The following is a 16,760-nucleotide window of genomic DNA, read 5'->3' on the forward strand; positions in this document are numbered from 1 at the left end:
AGAGACAAAATAAGATGAGAGGAAGAATTCAAGTAACCCAGCCTCAGGGTCCAGGATGCAGGCTGAAAGAAGGATTATAGAAATCAAGGAAATAGCTTCAACTTTTCTTTTCCCTTATTTCTGCAACACAGATCAGTGGAGACAGTAAATTTTCGTCTCCAACAGTTTAAAGATAAAGGGACACAGGCAGTGGAGAAATGGAAAGCTATTTTAAGGCAAATCAAATCTATCCAACTGGCTGACCTAATAGCTGTAAAACGCCCAGCACCCTTCCTTACTGTTGTCACAAAAATGAAAGCTTAAAATACAGAAATTCCAGTTCAGTTACCTGAGTTGGTTGAGTAAGTGCAAAGGAGCTACAAGAATAATTTGTTTTCGCAAATTACTGAATTTCAAAGGTGTTGACATCCTTTACAGATGATGCTTGAATTGTGCCACCTTCAATTTAAACAAGCACTCTCTGCTCTCAGTACTTGCCTTTATCAAAATCCAGCCATGATGCAGCAGTCATTAAATGTTGTTTTGACAAGGATGGAGTTCCTCTGGATCTAAACTCTACGGTGTAGCAGTAACCACAGTCAATTTTAGCGCTCTGCCAAGTGCCAGAGGTATTATCAGACATATTCTAACATTTCCTTTAAAAACAAGTGAGCAAAATAAACAAAAAACCTTTAACAAAACAGAAACTTTCCATTTTTAAGAAGAAAGTATGGGTTCTGGTTATCAAGTACAGTCATTGTATATCATCTGGCACGTATCAATTGTACAGCAGCACTCTGCTGTAAGCCATATTTTTCTGCTCCCTGAAACATCATAAGGAAAATACCTTCTAGAAAGAGATCAAAAATAACCCACTGAGCTGTGAATGTGCCAATCTAAGGTTTTATGTTCAGGCACCACATCTTGCAGAAGACAAAAACGTAGATTTCTTCAGTATGTCTTGTTTGTATGCACACTTTTACTGTATTTCTTTGCTGTACCTTCAAATTGTGCATGCTTCCACACCCGTCATGCTTGTCAGAAAATACTTAAGTTACACGTACAGTACAGTTCCTCAGTTCCTCTCAGTTATTAGATTTCAAAGGATTCAGGGTCTCTGAGGAAGAGAGCGATGAGATGAATACATTTATGCACAATACACCCTGGAGAAACCACATTACCAGTATGTATCGTCTCTAAAAGATTCTGACTCAGCTCACGTTGTATGAGATGGCACACAGAGACCAGTTTGTCTTCTGATTGTTAAGCAGGCTGGCACTACAGCAATGTGTCAGGAATGTAAAATTCCCCAGGGAGAAACACGCAAGTGGAAGTGTCTAGCGATGACCAAAATAGCTTTGCCAGAAGAAAGGCAAAGTTTAATCCCAACGTGCTTGTGAAGTTATCTTCCCCTTCAGAAATGATGAAAAAAGAAAAGGAGGAAGAGAGTAGATTTGCAAAGGAAAACGCACCAAAAGAAGCCAAAATGGGATAGTCAAAATGGTCAAGAAGCCAAAATGGGATAGAACAACAGGCACGCTACTCCAAAAAGGAAATAAAAATAAAATGCATTTCAAGAGAAAAACCACAAAAAAACAAAAGGAAGAAGGGAGAATGTCTCTGGAATGAGGACTGACGGTGCACACTATCTAACACACCACAAGAGGAGAGAAAGCGTGGGCAAGTACACATGCACACCTACGTGACCTACAAATAACATTCAGCAAAATGTCTATGTCTTCCAAGGGCTAGCAGTACCCACACACGATCATTTAGAAACAGTACCTCCTACACATGCTGCTCTATAGGTACTGCAGGTTGATGCAACCATTGACTTGAGGAAATTATCTCAAGGTTATGAAATTCATCCCCTGCAACCCTTGTCATCTTCTGGATGTACTATCCTCCAGCTGCTTTACTCAATTAGAATAAATACGAGCTTTCCACGTCTGAGACTTGACCATCATGGCAACAAACTGTACATTAACCAACACTTGTTGCAGTTGCAAGCAAAGTTGCATTGATACCTTGGGGTCTTTTTAACAAAATAAAATCTACCTGTTATCATCAAACACTTTCAGACTTGGCACCAGAACATATTACTCTTCCAGTTACAATCACAGCAGTATCCACAAAGTTTTGCAGATGGTAAGATTTAATGTGACACGGTGATAATGAACTGAATAGTGTTAAAGGGCAAATTACTTTGGGCTGTTCACACAGGGTGCAACCATGTATGCTGTCAGGCAACTATAAAATACCATGCCTTCAGTAACAGCCGCAAATGTAAATCCAATGAACAGTTCTTTGCATGTTTTGGGGACTTCTTTTTTTTCTGTTTTACTTTATAAATTACATACATCAAACTGACTTTCACAAAAAAGAAACAAAGCCTGGGTAATCTTTCTTTTTCCACTTTCCAAGTCCTCTTTTTCTGAATAACATGGAGGTGCTGAAAAATCTTTCTCATTCCTAAGCCAGGTCCTTCCAATAATTGACCGTTGACTCCTGCCAAGTCTCCAGACACCCTTCTTTCCCCAGGTGCTATCCTGTGAAGGACCTCTTTGAAGCACTGAGCTAAATCAGGGGTCTCTTTGCTTTGCTTTACTTACCAGTCACAGCTCCTTCATCCGCAGTGCAGCGGGACAGGGAAAGGGCAGTTCCATGGCTCCCCTACAGCCTAAATACGGGACTGTAACTTTTTGCACAAATACCGTTCCCCTACCCAACCATCAGTAATTCCAACTTAATCAGTTGCACTTAAATATGCAGGAATGCTGCAAATGTTTGGTTTTCACATACTGAAAGGAATTACAATTGCATTACAAAAGAAAACATTTTTACCCAAAGCTTACATAGTTTATTGTTCTACGGATTGTATGTGTGCAAAAAATGTCTTGTCTAATTAATGGTCCTGAAATTACTTAATAGTGCCACTTAGAGGAGGGGGGACTAATAAGGGTTGAAGCTAAAAGAAGAGGCCATCCCTAAGTAAAAGCAAAAAAGCTTACTGAATTCACTTACTGGCTTCTCTTAAAAAAAAATTCTATACTATAAATAACTTACGTGGCAATATATAAAAGTCACAAACACAAAGTGCTTTACACACCTACCATTCAAAAACTCAGAGACAACTTCATGTCTTTGAAATACACGGTAGAAAATTTGTATCGAAAGAGAAGGAAGAAAGTCAGTAAAAATCATCCAGCCACTGAGTCTTCTTAGACTCAGGTACTTGGCATTTTCACCATATTGTGTTGTAAAACAGAACACGTGTTAAGTATTAGAAAGATAAGGGATGGTTTAACTACAACACACCGGCTAGCACTGGAAAACCACGGAAATATATTATTTGCCTATATTAGCCTTCTACCAAATACTGTAAAACACATCTCAGAGAAAAATATTGATGCTCTCTACCTCTTTGGAGTACTGTTTGGTGTTTATAAGGATGCATGTGTATGACTCCACATTTGCTCCTCAGATCATTAGATCTGAGAATTGCATGCTTTTTTTTTCCCTCTTCATTGCTTTTATGAATCACCTTCCTGGCCATGCACTTCTTGCCCAGTATGTTTCCCAATGGAGCTCTATCCATAGCTCTGCTTTTGGAAAAGACTGCTGCCTTCTACAGCACACTACAGGGTTTATTTCTGATCTCACATCTCTTTTTTTTATATATATATATAAACCTTCCACTTCTTGGCACTTTCCTTCTGCCCTCAGTTATATTTTGTGGCTGTGGCCAAGGAAACTTGCAATTTTGTCTCAAGCTCTTTTAGGTAAATCTCTCAGAAAAGCCAACCTTCTGCTGGGCAGAAGTCCTCATGTGCTCTTAAATTTCTTGTTTGCTGCATGTGCATAGACAGTAACTGGTGTGCTACCCCTGCCTTTGTGCTCTCTGTATCATTCATGCAGGACCATGGCCTAATTTCTACTGCGGAGATCCTTCTTAGCCATTACTATCGCAGCACTTACTTTCAAAGTTCTAACCTTCCAGAATTTAACAAATAAAAACCACTCCTGTCAATTTTCTCTCCACCACCTCCCCCAAGGAAACATGTTCTCTCTTTGCTCAGTTTCCAATGATTTATTGGGTTCTGTTAATTATGCATTCTTAAGACTTGCAATCACTTAAGTTCCAGACTGATTTCATTTGTACCTTTTATAACATTTTTGTGTGAGAACCTTCTCCTCTGCAACTTCTTACTTTGGTTTTTCTTTCTTTCTGCTGCTGCTTTTATCTTTCATTCTCATGCTCTCTGTCCTTGCATATTTAATCATTAACTATATATACATTGAAGTACCTGGGAGTATAGTCTGTTTGAAATAGTTTACTCAAAATAAAAGGCTATTGCATTTTAAAACGTTTTCTGTTAAAAGAGCGGATTTGTTTTAAAGAGAGGCTAACATTTATCACACCAGTAGGAGGAATAATTTTACTCTGTATTTTCTAACCTCTTGAACTGTATAAATCACATTCCTAATTACATCAGGTACTCTGAATATCTAGCAGTATGAGGAGCACTTAACTGAAATAATTACGTTTGCTCTACAGTTTTAATTAAGCAACCCACTCAGCTGAAAACTAATAGATTAGTTCCTGTTGCTTGCAATAGGTTTTTTGAGTCACTGCCATGAAAACAGTTAACTTTTACCAACCCAACACTGGCAGTCAAGTATGAAGCTAGTTTATCTTCTCATGAATCTGTCTTAAGCCAGAACAGGTCTCATAAACCTCTGTAACCTTTTCAAAAGTACCTCAGAGTAAAAGTACAAAGAGATACAAAGATTGTTTCAAATGTTTTCCCTTCGACATTACAAATTAATATGTATATCAAAAAATACTAGAACAGAAGGCACATCAGCGTGTGACAGTTACTTCTAGAAGCCAAAAAGCGTGAAGATGGAGATATGATTACCATTTTCTGGTATTAATTCCTTCAAGCAGAAGAAAACTAGTAAACTTGACATTGTTTTTTCTCTATTTAAGGCAAAGCCCCTAAATATAGAGATTCTTGACCTTTACACAATAGCGGAAAATGCAGCAAGTTTAATCACTTTTCATCAGGAGTTTTTTTTAATGTTATTCTTCTAATCTCGAGTCTTTCATTAAGTTGATTCAGTGATTTGAGAAGTATGAAATCAAGGAAAAAAACGACATCTTAAAATTCCCTGATTTTTAATGCTAAAAGCTTACATTTCCACAAACAAAATTAAATAGCTGTAACATAAATCCTTCTGTGGTAAGAAGCTGAACATGCCAAAATAATTTCCTTCTTACCTCAGCCTTGCGAATACTCTCTCTTGCTTCATCTATTTTCTGCTCCAGTTCTGCTCGGGTTTGCTCAGACATCACAGGCCCATGGCATTCTAGCTCTTCAAGTGTCTGTCAGAAATAAGAAAATACACCACAGATGTAGTAAATGCTAGCAAGCCATTTACATGATAAATAGTTATGACAAGTCAGGGAAATTATTGTTTCATTAGATGCTGGGTTGACTGACGAAAGTCCATTCCTGGAAAAAAGACAACGACCAATGCAAAACACCATTTAAAAGCACAGTATTTCACATGGAAATTCCACTTAGGGGAATGCGTCAACATCTGCAAAAAAACATGTGGTATGAATCAACACATCGACGTGTTGATATTTACAAATTCAAAATGGATATGTTGCTCCATGTCTATGTCAGGTTGAAAAAGAGCATCATGGAGCGAGAAGTTGCTAGTGGTAGCCCTGCTGCAGGGGAAGCCAAGACCGGTTTGCTGCATTTGCAGGAATGTTGTGTCCAGAGGAGAATTTGCTGAATCACAGAAGACATGCTGGAGTTTCTTAGTTTCATGTACGTGTATGCTGACTGCACTAGTCCAAATCAAAAATAACAAAAGCATGTGATTGCACAAATCTTCACCAATTATCTGCAAATCTGTGACTGGTTCAGTCACTATGTATTTTGCATAATATAGTATTTGAAGAAAAAGCAGGAGGAGCATCAGGTGGTAGGACCAGAATCCAGGACCCTCCTTCCTTCTCCTGAGGAGAGTTTTTCCTACTATATTTTGGTTACAGACTCTGTTAATACCTTCCGCCCCGTGCTACAACTTCTGGTTTTTGCTATAGAGTGATCCAGGTTCAGCAGAAGACAGGTAAGATGGTAAACACTACTTTGGTCTTGCTTCTCGCTTTGTGCATTCTCCTGGGTAGTTTGAGGAATGGCTCAAACCTCTAAAGGCTGGAGTGGAACTAGAAGCCAGATCCCCCACTTCCTGCACTGAAGCTCATTGAATATTATACAGTATTACAGATATTGCAGTATAGACACATCCTCTTCAACTGAAGTTAGGCTTGACCTGAGCATGTGAAACAGATGTTTTTAGGCAGAAGTTAGCACAAGAAGTTAGCTTGGGTCCCAACTTTCTCCCAACAGGAACATGAGAGCCTTGCCATAGATGTTTAAGGAACTCGGTGACCCAAGGAATGCATTTCTACTGGCTGACTTTATTCTCACTCCTAGGCAGTCTCAGCTGCATTCCAAAATACAGCTACCTGAAGCCTACTAGGATGTCCAAATACAGCCTTAGGTTCTTCTATGTTGAGCCACATATGTAGAAATAAATTTATCAATACACACTTAATTCTGTGTCTTCACATTAGATTTAAGTGCACATTACTTGTGGATTTTCCGAATGTTCAAAAGATCCAAATGAATAAATTTTTTTCTATGGGTAATATATCCATGAAATAGAGGAGATAAGAAGATCCCTGAAACTTTAGTTTGAACAGAAGGACGCTGTGTAGGATAGAGGTAGGTCTGTAAGTTATTTGCAGTAAAGGAGAAGCTGTAACTTCAGATTTATATGGGAATTGACAAACCAAAAAGTTTGAGGAGCTGCTGAGCTGGCAGTTTGAGTGTACCATGCCAAGAAAGGATAAGATGAAAATGGCAGGTTGCCCGGAGAGATAACAGGACAACAATAATTCCTGGGTGCTTGTAGCAGTTCCTCTTTCATGCAGTGGAGAGCTGCAACAAATAAAATCTGGAAACAGAAGTTTTCCTAACCTACCCGTTGACTGTGGATGATGTTTTTGTGCTCACGGGCTACCCGGGTAGCCCATTTCCGAGCCTCCTTGTTGAGGCTGTGCTCTTCAGTTGTTCCAGTTTCCGATTCCAGTTGTCGACTCTGGAACAGAAAACAACAAGACAACGAGTCATGACATAGACCCGGGGCTACCTCTGTAGATATGACGGTATTTAGTTATAGGATAACTTTAGGTTACATTTATCAGTCTGAGATCTTGTTTCATACAAAACAAGAAAAATTCAACAAAACCAACTCTCTTCCTTATGAACTTTGTGATGGTACCATGTTGTCGAAAGCAAATCAAAGTTCAAAAGAAGTCACAACTCACTGTCTCAGGAAAATCAGCGGGACGCTGAATACCAGACACAGTTCTACTGCAACAAAAGACATTCACGATGAATAAAACTGAAATACTATTTCACCCATACACTATATCGAAGAGATGAAGAATAACTAGCCAAGGAAGTCACCTAATTTCTAAAATAAGCATGCATTATAGGAAGCGAAGATGAAAAGTTAAGTGTGATCCAATTGGCCATCTAGGCTCATTCTTTGTAATTTGTGATCAAATCACAATATCATCAAATATTTTGGACAGAAATGGCTGTGCTGTTGCAAAAAAAAAAAATTTGTCTGCAAAACAGTAACTCAAATTTCAAATCACATTTTTTGATATTGTTTCATCTTATGCCTACTTTTATTGTGTCAGTAACCAAAAAAATAGTTTCTCCTGCTCAGGAAATGCCAACTACAGCAAGATGAAGTAGTTCTCCATTGTCTACAGATTGAACAGAACCTATGTGAAACTGTGAAGACAGACTTCCCAGCATTTAGTTACTGAAATAATTCCCAGTCTTTCTATAATTTCCATTACTGCCACAGCAAATACTCTGTGCATTTACATCTATATCTCAGTGTTCAGGATGCAAATCTTTTCACTGAAGTAGATTTCCTGATATTCCTTCTATATTTGTGGGTATTCTGTACACATTTACTGTACCTATACTGCATAAGGATAAGTAACTTAATAATGATTAAGTTGGAGAGAGTCCAACAAAGGGCCACGAAGATGATGAAGAGGCTGGAGCATCTCTCCTATGAAGAGAGGCTGAGAGAGCTGGGACTGTTCAGCCTGAAGAAGAGAAGGCTCAGAGGGATCTCATCAATGTATATAAATATGTGAAGGGAAGGTGCAAAGAGGACGGAGCCAGGCTCTTCTCAGGGGTGCCCCGTGACAGGACCAGAGGCACAGGAGGTTCCCTCTGAATCAGGAAACACTTCTTCCTTGTGAGGGCGACCGGGCACTGGCACAGGTTGACCAGAGAGGTTGTGGAGTCTCCGTCCTTGGATATACTCAAAAGCCATCTAGGCACAACCTTGGGCAACCAGCTCTGGACCAGATGACTTCCAGAGGTCCCTTCCAACCTCAATCAGTCTGTGGTTCTACGAATTTTTTTTTTCTGAGCCAGACTCATACTCTTCCCATCAGTAAAATTAGCTGTGAGAAGACATTATATTCACCCCACCTTCCCAGAGTGTGCTCCTGGTACAACAGAACAGATTCTTACAACATACATTTCAGTGGTTTCTCCAATTTAAGTTAATCAATGTTCTGAAGGGGATTGTCAAGAACAACAGCTCTTCCTGGATGACTTGCTGACTCATGCACATCTCGCTGCTGAGACAGTCACTGCAGTCCAGGGCCACCCGGCATTCCTTTTTATCGCAAGTCCTCTTTGGGCTGATATAATCTTGCACAACCTTTGAGATCAGCTGAAGAAATCCCCTTATGAATTATCGCTCAAGAAGAGAGAGAATGCTTAGTGTTGCTCAAAACAAATTGAGGTTGTGTATGCACGCATGAAAGAAATAACCGTTTCATGAATTTCTCTCTTTCACCCTCAACTCTACGACAAAAGACAAGGATTTTTCTCCATTGGGTGTGGTTTGAAACTAGAGAAGATCCCACAAGTATGCTAAGTTGTTTAAGGAGGAGAAATTCAAGGTTAGCCAGCAGGAAAAGGGTAAGAGAGCAGAAAGACAAGTAATTATTCTCAGGCTAGGTGAGAAGCCTCCAGCTGATGCAGAAGAAGAGATGGTGCTATCGGGTATTTCAGCAGGCAAAGTGGTACGACTTGTGTCAAGAAAGGAAGACGGTTTTAACATCAGCATTTGGTATAGACTGGAGTAAAATGAAGAGATACTGAGAAGCAAACCAAAGTGATTTTGAAAGCAAGATTTTTATGCCTTTAGATTACACTGCCCTCCCGGGAGAGGCAATAATACTAACTTATGCTAACATCCTATCAGAGGATTTAATTGAAAATGAGGCAAAAATTGGTTCAGCGTGTTATTTTGTTCAGCTAAGCTCCTTTTCATCAAAATTGAATCTGGCCTTTATTCTTATTCATCTTCTTATCACAAGAGAGCTGGGGTAGCGGATTCAAGGGGTTGTGAAGGAGATGATTTCCAACAGCAGAGGCAAGCGAGGGAAAGGAAGACAACCCCTACACATACACACACACTCCCACCACAGGGCTCTGAAATACATGCTTCAGGCGACTTTTGGGCCACTTTCTGCCTCTATTTCAAGAAGCTGTAACTCAGCCAAGAAGCTTGCAGTGCTTCAACTTGCCCCTACAGAATGCCTTAAGGCATACATTAATAGACATCAAAAGAGGGGCGGAGGGAAGGCAGCATCCCTGTGTTGCTCACAGTGACCAAAAAAAACCTCAAGAGGCTTTTACAATTCAGTATAAGATGTCAAGAAATTTTAGCTCAAAGCCAGAAACAAACATTTCCATGAAGTTAACCCACTGGGGTGGGACAGAGCCACAAAGCCCACATTAATGGTATTTTCAAAGTAAAAGGAATTGTCAGATGAGGTGTAGAGCAGCCCAGAAGAGGAGGAGGTAAGTTATAAGCACGTGGTTAGCTCTGGCATGAACAGGTAGGAAGGCAAAGCTGCCTACAAGCGAAGAACAGACAGGTGCAGCTCTCTTCACCCATCCCCTCCGTTTAAATATTAAGCAGGCTTTTGCCTGCTTTTATTGAGGTGGCTTTATACAATCATGTTTCTTCATTACTGTTTGATCTCTTTAATTACCTACTTTAAACTACTCCACTAGGTCATTGCAAAATGTAAGAGGACAAACACATGGATTTATTTAGGCACATCCAATCCTTAAGATAACATTTGACCTCAGGTTCTTCCCGGCTTATTGGAGTAAGCATTTTTGTACAAGTTCTTCTTCCATAGCTTCCAGCTGAGTCTCAACAGCTGCAAATTTGAGCAGAATCGTTTGACATTGCCTCTCCCCTATAAAACACCTCACAACGAATTTTCAATTTTCCCATTGGTCTTGCTCCTACTCAGCATCTCATTTTCATTAAGAAAGAAGACAGACTTCTTTTGAGTTGCTTGATAACCTTTTGCATTATCCAAAGTGTGTTTCTGGTTTTTAATCTATTTATCAAAAGCACTTGACCAGAAAAATGAATGCAAAATTTGTGGCTACTCCTAAGGGCACACTAAAAAAGAAATGAATTGTTATTGGATCAGAGTGGTTATATTACTTATTCATAAAGCAGTATTGTATCCAAGCAGACCTCACCCTTGCTTAAAGGTCTAAAAATAAACAACATAAAAATGGGGTAATAAAAAAGAGTTGGGGAGAAACCTAGAGCTGTGGTCTGTGTGGATACTAAAAATACAGGCAAAAGCAGGAGACAAGATCTAGAGGCAAAATTTAGTCTCCCTGGGAAGAAGCTGAAAACAGGGACTCGTAAACTACACAAGACCAGGAAGAGCGGTGGAAATACCCAGTCTGAATGCTTGGCCGAGACGACAGTGCAAGGAGAAAGGTTTCCATCAGGACCTGGAATGCTTCCTGAATAAATGGAGCCGGTATCACGGGGAGGCACTTCACCTGACCTGTAGAAGACCAAGCTGCTGGCACTTAAGAAAGCTGTAAAGGAACTTATAAGTGGAGCAGCAGTAGCAAGCTGACTGGCATGGAAGACTATATGCTTCAGGAGGACTTCAAGGATGACGTGAGAAGTCTGTATCCTCAGGTAAAGACAGGCTAGAGGGGTATATCAAGTAAGAAATAAAAAAAACCACTACCATTTAAATAGGTATGAAGAAAGGCGCTAAACCAGAGATTTATCTGTTATAGACATAAAAATCAAAAGTGTAGGGAAGAAGGTGGGGGAACTAAAGTGTCTGGTCCTAACCTGATTTACTAAATTAAGCTCTTGCTTAAGTGTTTTCAGGACTGGAAACTTGGTGGTGGCAGGACATCCAATGACTCAATTTAACCTCTTCCAAAAAAGAGGGAAACCAAAACCACTTACCACAGCCAAGGAATGAAGGAAGAGCCAAAAAACCTGAGCTAAACATAGATGGACATTCTACTGTTCTCTCAGGGTTTGGATTACACTGAAAGCAGTGTTTAGTGCTAAAAATTCAATCAGTAAACCAACAGAAAGTACTAGATGACTCCAACCAGCTAAAGAGCTTAGAGGCTAGCAATGCTGTTTCTTAAATTAACAAATGCATTTAGTCTGCAGACACATGTCGCTTCTCCATTTTTGTCTGAAAAGTTGTTGCAGGTGCAGAACTGCCTTATGACAGGAACAAAGACACAGCTTTCATTCTCTTATTTATGCAGTTATCGGTGCAGATGGCACATGTACAGTTTTAAGAGCAGAAAAGAAGTTGGCTCTCATGCCTAAAAGCTCCTTATTTTTGTAGCTGAAGACAAAAGAAGTTCAATTCAACAAAGGAAAAGAGTAGTAAACATTTATTGCATGCAAATCACCAACACAAAACACACCTAAAAATCATAGCCATTTCTTTTAAAGAGGTGAAAATAAGCAGTTACCATGCCAATGTTGAAAAGCAAGCTCAACCTTATGATCAACGCTTCTGGGGAGGAGGAAGGGATATGCATGACATTTTTCACACAACTGATAGCTAACCACAGGAGTTATAAGAAAATCGTGAGTCAAGTTTGGTGCTCATTTTAGTCTATTATTGTAGAACTAATTTAATTTTAGTTTAGCCAAGAGTGAACTAGGGCTGACTTTCATTTCATTATTGACGGCATTTCAGTAAATTTTCAGCGTTATAAACAGGACACCCCCCATCTTTAAAAATAAAGATTATGCACATACAGGGTTTTTTTTTTTTTGACTCAGAAGAATAAAAAAGGGCCTACATCCACTATTAATAGGTTACATAAACCTCTGTACATATGGTATGATAAAGCATAAAACAAACCAACTGACTATTGCTGCTTTATATAACCACATTCTGCTTTTTAATGTATAAATTAACATCGCTTCTTGCATTGGTGAGTGCTGGGGGGGGGTACAGAAGGATAAGGAACATCCTATCAGGCAGGGAGTAAAGAAAATAATTACATTTAAACTCATCACAAGAAAGATGATTCTGGGATCTGAACAGAGAAAGGGAATCCTGGGACTTTTTTACATCATCTGGACTGAAAAATAGTCCTACCACGATTGCATGTTTTTTTACTAAAGAAATTTTCTATAGCAAAACGTTTAAATCCCAACAAATATTGAAGCTATTGTCTGACATCTGGTGTAACTGAAACTCTCCTTACTAAAAGTACCCATGAAAGGAACAGTTGTACAGCCATATGTATGACATAATTTATCCACTTGGTTTTTAGGGAGTTGTTTATTTTTAAATTCTAGTTCAATCATTGGGGCTCAAAACTAACCTACAAATGACCATTAGCTAGAAATCTCTTCTGAAACATACTATGCACACAGATTGTTGCAGCAGCTGATGCCAAACATGTTAGGATAGGGTTACTGTAAGGGTTGTAGCTCTGTTTTTTCCCATCTCTGTTTTTTGGGGTTTTTTTTGGAAAGACTAGAATCTTAAAAGTACTGGGTTTTGTTAGATATCAGTAATTAATACAGTGTTGATGCTCCTAGTGCCTGATGTTTATGTATTAAGCACTTTTGTTATATAGCAGAGATTAAAAGCCACAATTTTTTTTTTTAATTTTAATCTTATTTATTTTTAAAAGTTTTTAATCTTTTCACTGAAATTAATTTTGAAATTAGATTGCAGTACATTTTCGTTAGTGTACTTCCATTCTCACCCTCATAATTATTATTTGCCTCAGCTATCACAGCAGCTGCATTCACATCCAACTTTTCCAAAAATCTATAGTGTGTTCTATTATAACTAGAAATATAGAAAAATTGCTCTCATTAGGTAACCAAAGGAAAATGAAGAATACCTTTTGAATCAACTTTAACACAGAGAAATTCATTTCATAGATACTTTCAATGCAATATAAACAAAGATCTATTTGTTAAGTGGCCACTTCTTTCAAGTATTACTGCTGCTCTCTAGTCTCGCCGTTAGAAATTATTCAGAGCTTTGCTTAAACAATGTTTCCTGACTGTAAAAAAATGAATGCTAACAGCATGTTCTTTAAATTAAAATAAAATCAATTAGGTAGTCAGCCAATTTCAGCTCATTATACTAAAAGTAATCAGAAACGATGTTAAAATTCAACCTAAGATAAGAGAACCAGTAACTCTAGGGTGCGGACTTTCCCTTTTCTTCAAATTAGACTTTCAATATCAACCTCAAATATGAGTATTATACATCAGACCTTATTTTAACCACGACTGAGGTGGGGGGAATTAAGTAAAATCGGTTTTAGTCATGTCGGCCACATGCAAGACACGTCAAGTTGTGCAGGGAATTTACAGCTTTGCCAGGCTCCCACTTGCATCTGCTGAACATTTCCTTGTCTGAATGGCTGTATTTCTCCTCAGCAATAATTCCTAATACTCTATACTTTGATAAACTTCAATCATAACTTTTTTGGGTGTATTTAGCTTCAAAAAAGTTACAGTTAAAAACAATCACTTTACTCTGTTCCGGTATTAAAGCACAGACTACTCTAAAACCAGAAAAAGTAGTGCATTCTCTGGACTTGTTAGTTTGGGCTTACTTACATGAGGGATTATTTTTTACTAGCAGTTTGTATTTCATGAACTTTTTTGTATTTAAATATTTATATCAAACATCAAATATTTATATTCAATAATTATAAAACCAGAATATAACATTATTTAGAAAACTAAGGAATTTTAAAATATTTGAACATATTTAATACTAAATATGTTTTAAATATATTTTAAATATTTAAATAAATTCAATAGTAAATGCTGAAATGTGTAAATACGTCTGCCTCTGTATGCATGCACAGAAACTTGCTAAAAGTCTGACAAAGTAGAGCCCTCGACTGAGTCCTCGTTCCCATTTATACAGTAATTTCTATCTACTTTCAAACCCCTGAGCACTTGCAGAGCTGAGAAATGCCACAAGCAAGAATGATGTCCTTTTGTAAGTATAGCTTATATAACTTATATAGCTTAATATAAGCTGCTCAGAAATTCAAGATATTCCTCTGCGTATGACAGTGAAGTGAAATTCATGCTTATTCTCATAATCTATCCAAAACTTGTACATCCAAGTAACGAGGGGCGAAACTCCAAAACTTTCCACTGATCTTACTCAGATGTTGTTTTTCTGCAAATTACAGTGAGAAAAATATTTTTTTTCCATGTCGATAAGCTGTCATACAAATAAGATTTGGCTACATTTTTTACTTGCGTGCTCAAAGAAAATGATGGCATCAATAATGTACAGGGGAAACTATAGTGACAGGCAACACGTAGATAAAAAACAGGAAAAAGACCTCAGAAGTTCAGCGTCAGCTTTTTGTTGCCATTTTTCTCCCGCACTATCGACATGCTTTTTGTCGTCTGGCTCATTTTCTCACATGATAACATGCGGTTCAAGGAAAAAGAATCTTTTCCAAACAGGAAACAGAGAAAAGCTGGCTAATTTCCTTTATATTTTGCCCTTTTCTTATGGCTAGGGCTTATCTGTGAAGCATGGGGACAGTACGTTTTCAACGCAACAGATTTCTGCGGACTTAATAAATATCACTTGCCTCGTGGGAGGATGTTTGATGATTAAACTGTCACTACATTGAATGTAGCAGCAGCCTCCGTGTAAAGTCAGCATGTGCTGACTGTTTTTTCTTGTGAGGCTAAAGATATTTCAAAAGACCTTTTTATTTTTTCCATCTTGCTGTTTGTAAAGCCCAATCCATTTTGTGAATTCATTTATTGAAAGGATTAAAGCTGGTCAAGAATTTAGCAATGATTTCTTACTGAATACTTTTCCTTAAAGGAGAATTGTTTGTTTTAAAAAATGTTAAACTTCCTCTTTGTAAAAAAATGAATTTATGTCAGTCGGAATTAACTGAGACACTTGAAACAATCTAAATAATTTAGTAACATGAACAAACATATAAAGTTAAGCTCAAAACAATTTTTTTAGATAATGGAAAATAGCTGATTGATGTAAAATATTTTCTAGTGGGCTTCTCTGAGGACACTCAGGATCTACATTTCAGCCAGCGTTAGTGTGATGTTGGGGAAACAAAAATCCTGAAAATTGATGGAAAACCCTTTCATACCTACCTTTCTTAGGAATAGTCTCTTTTGGAGGCTCTGTGCACGTTGAGAGTATTTTGAAAGTAAATCGAGTTGTGGGTTTTGTACCTGACTCAAGGATTGCATGGCAATCCATTCTACGTTATTCTTTGGCAACAGCTCTCCCCTCATAAAACAAAATTTTGAGATGGGCCATGTAAAATTAGAATTTATAAAAGCATTCAGAGCTTTTGCTATAGCCGAGTTCCACACCCATATTGTTCATAACATTCTTCCTCCCTACAATATTCACAATTTCATTCCAGTAATATTTAAATGCTCCAAACTTTGACCCCAGTCACAGTGTAGCAGGTATTTAGTCTGAAGAGAGGCCATAATTTGTTCTTGGAAAAGGTTAGTATTAAACATTTGATTAGATGTATTAATCACTCTACTTATATTTCTTTCAGTGTTAGTCTTCATGTGAAAATTATCATGCATAACTCACAAAAACTAAAAGCCAACTGATAATCTCTGCAGATCATCTACAAAGAGAATATGTGGCAAAAGAATGCTTGATTATTGTTCTTCAATTAAATGTTGTTTGATTAATTAGAAAACACACCATTTCTGACAAATTCAAAAGCCTGAGCAAAAGCCCTCATTCTCTTGTATTTATTGATTAAAAATGGTGAATGTGTAACCTGCAATTGCCCAGGTAGGATCCTGTTAGCTGAGCATAATTCTATGGATCATAAAGAAGCCTGCAAAATTCATTTATTTCTGTGAAAACTGGTTACTAGCATAAGCAGCTAGAAGTTAAAAAAAATGCAGTGCAATGAAGAAATGCAGTAATTCTACAGCCCAAGTGGGTAAGCCGAGTAAAGAAGTCACTGCATCTGAGGTACTGACACAGCTTTAGACGTGAACGACCCATTCATTGCCTTCTAAAAAGCTCCTGAAGTTAAGCGGTACAAGCAGTGCACGTGTACGGTGTCAGACCACACCATGCCATGTCAAAGAATCATGTAATTTTTAATGTTGAAGAGTTTAAGACGAGTAAATTACAGTTCTATTTTACTTGGGGATAGCCCTCTGGAAAAAGAACAAAATTAAATTAGTAATGGGACTGCATTTCATCAGTGCATACTAATAGCCTCCAGTTGTTATACAAGCTTCCCCATTCACAT

The 16,760-nt window shown here is 38.1% G+C and overlaps 1 protein-coding gene across 2 annotated transcripts in view; it reads right to left on the minus strand.

Annotated features, from left to right (window-relative positions):
• The window catches only part of FCHSD2 (FCH and double SH3 domains 2), a 165,230-nt gene that overhangs the window by 21,284 nt on the left and 127,186 nt on the right, over positions 1 to 16,760 (minus strand). For both annotated transcript variants that reach the window (XM_075140363.1, XM_075140362.1), the window contains exons 11-12: positions 7,048 to 7,164; positions 5,264 to 5,368 (exon numbers count right to left, since the gene is read on the minus strand). In XM_075140363.1, coding sequence (XP_074996464.1) covers positions 5,264 to 5,368; positions 7,048 to 7,164 — 222 coding nt within the window. The remainder of the gene's footprint in view (positions 1 to 5,263; positions 5,369 to 7,047; positions 7,165 to 16,760) is intronic.

The sequence above is a fragment of the Calonectris borealis genome, chromosome 1, assembly GCF_964195595.1.
Source record: "Calonectris borealis chromosome 1, bCalBor7.hap1.2, whole genome shotgun sequence".
NCBI lineage: Eukaryota > Metazoa > Chordata > Aves > Procellariiformes > Procellariidae > Calonectris > Calonectris borealis.